General features: G+C 39.0%; 2 protein-coding genes across 3 annotated transcripts; both read right to left on the bottom strand.

The window, feature by feature from the left end:
- Positions 1 to 1990: 1990 nt before the first annotated feature.
- On the bottom strand, positions 1991 to 6831 carry LOC133868323 (probable galacturonosyltransferase 4). Of its 2 annotated transcripts, none has more exons than XM_062305168.1 (9): positions 6381 to 6831; positions 6204 to 6238; positions 6028 to 6069; positions 5777 to 5900; positions 5411 to 5649; positions 4663 to 4934; positions 4142 to 4499; positions 3305 to 3880; positions 1991 to 2723 (listed from the first exon to the last, which is right to left on the bottom strand). In XM_062305168.1, the coding sequence occupies exons 1-9, from the start codon at positions 6478 to 6480 to the stop codon at positions 2448 to 2450; spliced, it is 2022 nt and encodes a 673-aa protein (XP_062161152.1). In that variant the 5' UTR covers positions 6481 to 6831; the 3' UTR covers positions 1991 to 2447. The 2 variants fall into 2 exon arrangements, with proteins under 2 accessions (XP_062161152.1, XP_062161153.1); XM_062305169.1 differs by having other exon boundaries at positions 5411 to 5646; positions 6381 to 6770.
- Positions 6832 to 8762: 1931 nt separating this feature from the next.
- Positions 8763 to 10723, bottom strand: LOC133869472 (uncharacterized). Its single transcript, XM_062306485.1, has 2 exons — positions 10299 to 10723; positions 8763 to 9620 (listed from the first exon to the last, which is right to left on the bottom strand). The coding sequence occupies exon 2, from the start codon at positions 9603 to 9605 to the stop codon at positions 9108 to 9110; it is 498 nt and encodes a 165-aa protein (XP_062162469.1). The 5' UTR covers positions 9606 to 9620; positions 10299 to 10723; the 3' UTR covers positions 8763 to 9107.
- Positions 10724 to 10741: the final 18 nt, after the last annotated feature.

Here is a 10741-nt window from a genome sequence, read left to right on the forward strand (position 1 = left end):
TGTTATAAGTGGGAGGGAATGTCATCGGTTGCTTGCTAGATCGGAGAATATGGTGAAAACTGTGTTTAGTAAGATTGGGAGAAAATGATACTCCTCCATGGTTGGCGGCAAAGAACAAAGTTTTCTCTTGCAAAGATACTTGGGAGGCTATTTGAGAGAAGAAACCGATGGGAGAATGGAGCATGCTGCCTTATTTGACATCCTCTTACTAGTTTCCATATAATTTTGGCAAAACAAACATTCCAAGTTCCAAATCCCCCAAAACTCCCCATTTCAGTATTTTATCCCAAGTAGTTAAGCTATCTTTAAATATGTAAGCCATAAAAAAGAAAGCATATCCCAGAGATGAGAGATCACCTTTTCTTTGAGTTGAGTATTGTCCTAGTAAGAGGATTTGAAGTGCTGTCATGACTAAGTGTATGCTTCTGTATGTCCCCACTGATTAGGATTCCATTGTTGGACAAAGTTTGAAGTTGTGGAAAGGGAATACATTATGTGCTACTCTTTGTAGGCTTGGCTTGGGGGTGCGTCGGTGTATAATATTTGCAAGTTTCAAAATGATTTGAAAGTGGTGCTTGTTATTTGAGGAGAAAATAATGAAAAATATTTGTTGGGAAGTTCAATCTCGCATTATGAGTGGATGAGAGTTTAATTCCTGACTTGAGAATGAGGCTATATGTTTGAATTGGGGTATTCATCAGCAGGTTCTGAATTGAGAAGAGGTGTGATCTAGTAGTATTCAGATTGTTTTTTTTTGTATTGTTGTTGGCAAATGAGTTGCCGGTTTGTTTTGGCTGGTTTGGGTTTAGATCCTCAAAGAGTGAGGATTGTTGTGAGTGTTCTTTAGGTGGGAGGGTTGTAAATGTGTTGATTTCTAGAAGTCCATCTTCGGGAATGAATTGTATTTTGTTGTTGGTGTTATAATTTTTTTTTGTTCATTCATTAAAAAAAAAAAAAAAAAAAAAAAAAAAAAAAAAAAAAAAAAAAAACTTTAAAGAAGAATAGTTCAGTAAATGAAAAGCATTTTGTGATGTAGAAGTCTGATCCATTAAAGAAGCCATCATAACATCAGAAGAGTAGATTGACATCTTGAGGAACGAGGCTACAACAAAGATTGGGGCTCGAGGATTGACATTTGACACGAGCGAGAATTGAATTTGTGAAGGCTCAAGTGAATCGAGGGAATGGTCCAAGTGCTGTCAGTCTTATTAAATTACATGCCATAACCAACCAACCAACCAGACAAGAGACCTTCCCCATGAAAATAACTGGAAACCTTTGACAAGATTCTGACCCTTAATCTGGCATATGCACAAACCTAGGTTGACGAATTCAATCAACCTCCGAGACCCTTGACTTTCTTTTTTCTTTTTTTCTTTTAAAAAAAGAAGAGAACAAACAAAAATATGATGGATTTTTGTTTTCCAAGCAGTAGAACACTTACTCATGACTCAACACAAGGAAAGGAGCATAGTGCTCTGACAGATGAGCCCTATTCTTCTTAAGGGGGCCCACGCGACCACGGATTCCATGACCACGGAGTGTGTGCTGTAAGTAATGCTGTTGATAGTTGAGACTGATGGGGGAACCCAACAAATGCCGTTTGAGAAAGATGGAGAAAGCGGGCCCCAGCCCCCACCCACCACGTGACTACGCGTCGTGAATACCACCAGTCCATGTCTTTTACGTAATTTTAAACTACTCTACTACTAATTAGTAATTGCATGCGACTGCGACAGCCTCAGCCAGTCCGCCTGTCCCCCTTTCCCCCCCCCCCCCCCCCCCCCCCCCCGCTTAACTTCCTAAATTTAAACACTCACTCATAATCAATCATTTTACAACCACCACCACCATTCAATATTTTCTTCATATCAGAGATTCAGAGCACCGCAAAAGTATCGGGCATAGATCAAGACGTAACACGATGCCTTCGTCTAAACTAAACAACAATTCCGAGCTACATTTGAATCATTATCAACAAGTCAAAGAAGACCGGAAAATCCCATCAATTCATCATTACTTGCGGAAAAAGAAAGCACACTGGACGGTGCAAGTCTGCTTCAAGAATTGCAATCTAAAAGAAAATCATATACATGACCAATAAGATGACATGCACTCTAGTGATTACCCAAAAATCTAGCTTTATATCATTTACAAAATACACCTGCAGTTCTGCAGAGAAGTAACTCAGGATACCAAAACTAAATGCATCCTGCTTTGGGGCTCCGTCCCACTCTTCTAACTCAATATTTAAAAAATAAAAAACAAGCAGATTAAAATGTATGCAGAAAGAATTAAACTCAGAAGAAAAAAAAAAAAAAAAGATCCTACACAGGGAGGGACGCAGAACCTGTAAAATTGAATGGCCACGTACATAGATATTGTTGAGGACAGCTGCTGGGGTATCCTCATCTTGTCAAAAGATTAGAAAAACCACGAGGACCATTTTATGGATTAATGTTGCACTCCCGCAAATATGTATGGTCATAATCAATATATCTTGTCCAGTAGTTCCGGTACTTGGGAATGCTTATCTCAAGCCATGGTTTCAGGTTGCCATTGAAGTGTACGACAGCTGCTCTTTCAATTTCCTTCTGGTTGACACTAGGATTGTAACCAAGGCCTAGCACGTGCCAGGAACGATCAAGTGGATAAGTGCGCTTCCAAAATGTTATGAGACCAGGTGGCAAGGTTCCCAACTTCCACAACTGTCTGTCATGATTCTGCGCATGGGAAAAAGAAAGAAGAAAAAGGTATTCAGGTGAAAATCTCCTGCAATATATACGCACATATTATACAGTATGTGAACAGTTTACAAGCATGCTATGCCCGACAACAGAATGTCAAACAAAACTCACCACACTAGTTGTAATTAGAGATGAAATAGTGGGGCCTTAGGACTCCCATTGGACTTGGTCAACCTACTTTGAATGGATATGGAAATGTAAGTACAAAATGGTTATCTTGATCATGGAATTCATATAGGGTCCATATGTATCTCTTAACAATAGATCAGAATTTTAGATGGCGACCATTTTTTCATTTCAAATAGAGATAAAACTGATGTCTCTAAAACAAATTATGTAATATTAAATTGTCCCATGGGTTAAATTTGGCCTGGATGAACTGTATTACAAGACAAAATTATGCAATCCATGCATTTAGACAGGATACATGTGCTACAGTGAGGTCGAAAATCTTAGAGCCAGAAAAGATTTGCTAATTGTCAACCAAACACATACTAAAGCCAGAAAGAGCATCATCCACAGGAAAAAAAAAAACGATTTAAAATTATATTAGTTACCAGCTTCTGCCATGAGTGGTACACCCCCGTGATGTTTTGCCTCTTCCACTCCTCCAAATCGAATATATTCATTCCATATGCCCATCCACAAGCATGAGGGTCAAAATTCCTTGAGATAAGTGGATTTGAGAAGTTCAGATACCGATCAAAACGATGGAAGTTCTCTCCACAAGTCTCTACAGCACCATTAACATTTCCCTTTAAATCAAGGGACCAAAGGGCAGTGAGCTCCTTCTGAACAACTACATCATCATCCAAGAACAGCACTTTGTTGAGCTTTGGGAAGATCTCAGGCAAGTAAAACCGAAGATGATTGAGGATAGATAAATATTTTGGGTTCCGGTATTTCAAATTCGAATCAGAATTGGCTCGATGAGCTCTGAAGTAATAATCTATCATGGACTGAGAACCCAACTGCTTGAGAACTGGACTATAACTTGCATTTAACCATGTAAATTCTTCTATGTTCTGAACCTGGATAGTGGATTTGCCTGGTGGATTAACCAGAAACCACATCCTCATCGCCGCATAATTGAGCCTGTCTGTAACAATGTGAAACACATGCTTCGAAGGGTGCTGCCAAGATTCCAAGCAATTCGATAAATTTGAGAATTCAACAAATGATATCCAGATTGAAATGGCAGAAGATAATTGATTGTTGTTTTTTTTTTTTTTGAAAAAAAAAACAAAGTGGTGGGGGAGGGGGAGGGGGAGAGGAGGAATGGACAAAAAGAAAAGAATGTAGAAATACGAGTCTTAGAACAACCATAAGATTTCTTTAACATTCTTCTTGGCAAGCAAGGAAGTATTAAACATATCAAGAGCGAACATAATTACCTTAGCGTGTGTAACAGTTGAGTTTACAACAACTGCTGCTGCCAATACGTTATCAGAGAATAAAGCATAGTGGTACAACTGAGGGTCTTCTAAGTTCTCCTGATTTGGAAAGTCCTGTTGAGAAGAATTCAAGGTATAATACTCCGTTGTAAGGCGCAGTGGAAGACAATGCAGACCTTTCGGAAGTGTTTTTGCAGTTAATTGTGACAAGAACACATTCTGCTTTCTGTGCACCCGGAGCTGGTCTTCTGCAGAGAGGAGCATAGCCCTCAGCTTCTTCACCATAGCAGCACAATCATCTTGAATCTGCTTTCCTTTGACCAATGTTTGTTCCATTGCCTTCAATTTTTCATAGGCACTGCATTAACAAAAACCATAAAAACGGATAAATGAAAAGAAAGATGTTAAATGGTTGCAAGCCACACATTGAACCTAATAAAGCATCAGCTAGACATTTTTGAAGGAAAAGTATGAGAAAAATTGGTCATTGCACTATTAATATGTTAAGAAGGAGCATTTACTTCCTTGGCAGTTCAGAATCCTTGCTAGCATCCCCAAGTGCTCGCTGAACTTCCTTCATCCTCCCTCGGATCTCCCTGGTAAAGTGGGGATTACTTCTCGTGGCTGAGAGGGAAAGATAAACCCTAGCCCTGATGAGCTGATCTTTAAGTTGCCGCACCCGAGCATCTGGTATAGCTGTATGATCATTCTGTTTGCGGGTGTCAGTTTTTACGGGTTCTTTCCGACCAACCTTGCTTGAGGTTTGAGATAATTGTTGCTCCCGCTTTATTTTCTGGAGGGAGAGCCAAAAGAGAGTAGAAGGGAAAAAAAGATTTAAGTCCATGTATTAATGATGATGGACAGCAATAACAATGAGTTGCACGAAATATCAAGTCCAATAGTGTAACCTCTATTTCAAGATCATATAACACGCTAAAAGGAACTTTCAAATTCTAACCATTAACCTAAGGATCAGAAATATAGAAGCAATCCACAGAACATTAATACCAGAACTAGTCAACTACTACAGTGGATTAGAGATAATGAAAGCCCACTAACAAACATCAAAATCAACAGATAAGCATAAATTGAGTTAATTCTTGAGAACGATCAGAAGCAGGAAAGCAACCCAGCATATACAAGGCATATAAAATCTCTTGATTTTAACAAAAAACAGAGCCACGAAAATGAGAAGCAGCAATAAGTACCAAATCGACAATTGAACCGACAGAAAAGGAAGTTAGAGAGAAAAATATATAGGACAATTACCATATTTTGAGAGGAATTATCTGATAATTGGTCAGCCTTGTCGCCGACATCAATTGCATCTTCCCCAATTTCCTTTCTTTCAGTTTCAGTGACTGTATCAGACTTGTGGTTATTTCCTTGCAAAAGTCCATCAGTAACCTCCCTGATGGGGTTTTCTCTTTGAGATTGATGTTGATCCAGATCTTCTTCATCTATCGTGGTAGATAATACTCTAGTAGATTTGTGGTCCCTCGATTCTACTAAATGCAAACGAAAGTGATAAAAATCCAACCCAGAAAATAACTAAGGACGAGGAAGATTGTTCAATTATGCACCCGTACAAATTGCCTTCAATTATTACAAAACAAAAAAGGAAAAATGAATTACCTTGCGTTGAAAGTCCAATGTGGGTGGGGAGCTGTTGGGCTGCAGCAGCAGAATTTGGAGGAGATTTGGCAGAGCTATCTGAAAATACGATTCCAATCGGTTCTTTAAGGCTATTTGACAATTCCTGCAAAGGCAAAATCAAGTTCAAGAGGAAAGATCTGGAATTTACTACTCCTAAGGATGCATCTCCATTCCCCAATTCTCTGGAAAAGAAAGAACAAATATTGCCTGCACACACAACAATGTAATACCTGGGGTAGCAGATTTAGATGATGGTTATGGCCATTGAAAGTCTGCGTAGTCAAAACCAAAGCAGATATTCCTTGTTGGTTACTATTTACTAAGATTTGTGCGATGAAAATCAAAAGTACATATACCAAAGGAAAAACAAAGAGTTTTTTTCTTTTTCTTTTTCTTTTCCACTTACAACACTGGTAACATCTTCAATAAATTCGTCTTTAGCTGCAGAAAATTGTAAACCAAAAATATTGGGGTCAGAAAACAAATCAAAAGAAAAAAAAAAATGAAAACGGAAAAGATGAAGCAAATAAAAAAAGAAAACTTTTTTGAGAATTGGGTCGATGTAGGAGGAGGGGGAACTTACAGGAAGAGGTCTTAAAAGTGGCGAGGCGGTCAGTGTAAAGCACAATCGGAGCAATCACCGTGACAAAGAGCAACACGACCACCAAATTCCTCACCCTCATCTTTCTTCCCAGAGGCCCAGAGGCGGAGGCCTATCCAATTGCTCTCTCTCACGCGTGCTGTTAATAATACTCACTCTCACTTTCACGCATTTGCCAAAAAAAAAAAAAAAGCAGCGAAGAAAACCCACTCTCGCTCTCCGCCGGAAACAAAAAGAGCAAAAGAGGACCGAAAGCAAAGAGAATCGGCTTTGACGATAACAGCAACGATAATGATGATGAATGAGAGAGAGAGAGAGAGAAGCCTAAGAGAGAGATAGAGAGAGAGAGAGAGAGAGAGAGAAGCCTAGCCTAGCTAGTTGTCTGTCACTTTTCTTTTTTTTTTTTTAATCTTCTCCATAATTCACTCTCCAAACCTTTTTGAAAAGAAAAATCTGAGAAAAAGAAAATGATTTTTCCAAATAAAAAGCCGCGTCAAATAAACGTGAGCGCTGCTATAGCCTCCTATAGATGGGATCAGGGTTGGATAGCCACAACCTTCTGCCTTCACAACAAAAGCACACCCCGTGTTTCTCGGCCTCTTTTTACCGCACACTCATTTCCAACGCCAAGCCTAAAATATAAAAATATTAACAAATCATTCAAAACACAAAACACACCTTTAAAGTACAAAAATAATTTTCAATTTTTATGTTAAAAAAAAAAAAAAACAATGGGATTAGTCGGCAGAGTGATACGATTTTAAAGTTGCATTAGGTCATGGACCAACCAAACATTGCCGAGAGCCTTCCCTTTTACGGATCGGATGATATATTCTCACACGCTCGTTGCCATTTTGGAAATGAGTTTTTATGGATACATAGATTAGAATCCAATAATAATAATAATAATGGTGATATGAAGTGGCCCCCATGGCAACCATAAAATCATTGCAAGATATTTAGGTGAACAAAAATGAGTTTCCAAGATAAAGGTTGCAGGAGTACGACCCCCCAATATCAATGGCTTTAGATTAACCTCCAGGCTCCAGGACTAGGGGTAGGAGCACTTCATTATTTCTCCCGGACCCCGGCCGGACCCATAATCTTCTATGGTGGGTAGACGTCAAGTCAACATCACATAATAATAATAGTAAGAATCTCCTACTGCCTAGTGCCTGGTGCCACTACAAATACAAAAAGTGTCGGCACAACGGGCAAGAATTCCCTACAGCTCTAACGTTTCATTTATTCATCTATTTCTCAGTTTTCTTTCCATCCAATTGAAGTAAATCCATAACAGTAGTCAGTAGTAAGAGTAACGAGAAAGGAAGGATGAACTTGACCCGGCCACTAATGTAAAAAAGATCAATAATTGTAGTAAAGCGCAATTGAAAGCATGGACTTAACGATGATGATCAAGTTGGTCCTATTGATCATCCACCCACATTTCTGACTTTAGGCTCTTCCTCTTTCTCAAGAGTTCCAACTTTTCCTTTTTATATTTATGCAATCAAAAATAAACAAATATTTTAGAATACTTCACCGTTTTTTATAAAAAATAAAAAAAAAAAAAAAAAAAAAAATTCACCCCCACCCCATATAGACAGAGAGTAAAAGGATGGATACTTTGGGGTAGTCAACAAGTTGAATGGCATCTGTACAACTTGTCCAGTCCATTCTCTTTTCTCTCCATGGGACTCTCATAATCTCATTACAATCGTAGAAACTAAAGATACAGCATATTGGGCCAGGAAGCCCATCACAGAGGCCCAACCTTCTGCAATCCTTAATCCTTTACCCACTTCAAGCAAAGCCCACGAGAGTACCGCTAAAAAAAAGGAAAAGAACGAATCTATGATGCTGCAGAAAAGTCAACCTTGATTTGCGGTAATGTTTCCGATTTGAGCAGTGCTACGCACTAGCAGAATTTCCAATAATTACAAGAATGCCACCCATAAGCCAAATTTCCGGATGAAATCCGGAAATTCTGCTTCTCCCAAGTATTACCCCTCCGATTTTAGCCGTTCAATTAATCACAAAACTTGAGCATTCCTTCCTGATAAGATATTTGTTGCAACAGAAATAAAAATACAAATGGTTAGGGATAGACGGAGATCTCATGCAATGAGGCTGTTTACTGCCTATGAAATAGGCAGATTTATGTGAAAGATTGTTCGGACCTCACCTGTTTGGACTGCTTTGACACCTGTTCAAATAAGTGAAATTCGGACGACCAATGTAATGAGTAACTTCATTGAAGTAGATCTCGGTTTGTTTGTTCTGGATGGCATACCAATATATTCCATTACACAGTAGAATACATTTTATTCCATCTGATATGACACTGAATTACACAATGTGAAGTACTTGTAATCATAGCTATTATAAATTGGATCATAGAGAAAGAAAAAAAAGGTCTTTAACAAAAATGGTGAAGGCATGCCCAAGTAAGAGCACCCAAAAAAAAAAAGAAAAGAAAAAGATTTTGAATATAATTAACATCATAGAATTAAGGAAGCTAGGGTACCTTAATTTACATCTAAAACTATAGAAGTTTAGCCATGCCAGTGTACAACCGCACCGCACGGTGAGCTCTATTGACATGAACTGATGAACACAAATAGCTGCAGGCTTGGAATACTGTGAAGTTGATCATGGAGTCGGGGGGTGTATTCCACCAAGGTTTCTACTACATTTGAAGGCATATTCTCAGATACCACCCTGTTGAAGCGGCTGACTAAGTAGAGAGCTCCAAATGCAATCCACACCCTCCATTTCCAACCCATCATCTTCATGTACTGGCCGCCACAAATCATCATCAAACTTGTCCTCAGGAAACTCTGGCAGTTGCTCTGGAGTCTGACACAAACATTGGCCAGCTGGAACTTCAATACCAGTGGTGGTGGTGGTGGTGGTGGTGGTGGTGTCATAGATCAACGATGAAGAGAAGGCGTCCTCCTCCAATCTCCAGTCTTCAGATTTGGAGATCATTCCATCTTTCAGCCACGGGAAATCAAACACCCCACCATCTAATGCCAAGGAGGAATCCAATGTCTTGACATTACTACTGCTGTCATCGTTGTTCTCTTTAAAGTCGATGATGCCCTTGACATCTTGCTTCTTTTCGTTCATTTTCTTTGAATAATCTTGATGGTCCTCATGATCACCTTCCCTTGCTCTCTTCTTGTGAAGCTTCTCCAACTCCATTTGTGCAAAGCCTTTCTGTCAAAGAGATATACAGAGAACATTGAGAGCTCATATATAAGGCATCATATATATATACGCTAGCTAGTTTTAGGATCTACATTAACATGTGTATGTCCGTGGGTACATGCACTTGATTAAAAGCATGCGAAAGCTGCGTAGAATGTTCTCTGCGTTTTCTTTTTTCTCAAGACGTACATGTTTTAGTATTTGCGGAATAGCATGTGTTATCGATCGGTATTCCTACACAAAGAAAGATAAAAACTGATCGACCGTGATCGAACAAGCAAATTCCCTTGAAATCAAGGAGAGGTAGCTAGCAAGCTATCAAAGAACCCAATTTTGCTAGATGCTTAGAATAAAACTATGGGCTACAGCTAGCTCTATCCATCAGATTGTAAATATTATATTGTAGAAAGACAGAATAATTAAGAACCTGGATGGACATGCATGCACCTATGGCTATGAATATATATGCAAGAGAACCTTACAGGAAAGTGAAGCGACAAAACATGCAAGAAATTAACAGCTCCTGGGGCTGTGATGTATGCAATCCCCCAATCACCTCAAAAATAAAAACAAGAATAAGCAATAGAAAGTGGAGCCACCGATTGAGAGAGAACATCAAATTATTGGGTCAAGCTAGTATTATATATATATATATATATATATATGTTATAGAAAAAGCTTTGTTACCTTTGATGACTGATGAGGATGAGGCTGAGGCTGAGGCTGAGGCTGGGGTTGATCAGATTGAGGCACTCTGTGTCTCTACAATTGTATATCTGGAACTGTTGTTGGTAACGTATGCTGAAGAATGACGATTAGATTTAGAGAGCTTTGCTCACACGCTACGCGATTTTAAGCTAAAACCGTCGATCTCCAACCACATAACATGTATACAATACACACTTCCCTGATCACGCTTTTTACCCATCCATCTCTCCTCTCCAGCAACAATGAAATGAATTACAGATGGTTGGGTTCGTTCCTTGTTTTGCGTTCTTTTCCCTCTCCCATCTCTATTTTTAGCTTCCATTAAGACCACCAGACAGTCATTGGCAATATATATATACCACCATCTTTTTCGTATAACTCTCTGACTTGCCTCTTCTTCTTTAATTTGCTACTCGATCTCC

The sequence above is a fragment of the Alnus glutinosa genome, chromosome 5 (genome assembly GCF_958979055.1).
Source record: "Alnus glutinosa chromosome 5, dhAlnGlut1.1, whole genome shotgun sequence".
Taxonomy (NCBI): domain Eukaryota; kingdom Viridiplantae; phylum Streptophyta; class Magnoliopsida; order Fagales; family Betulaceae; genus Alnus; species Alnus glutinosa.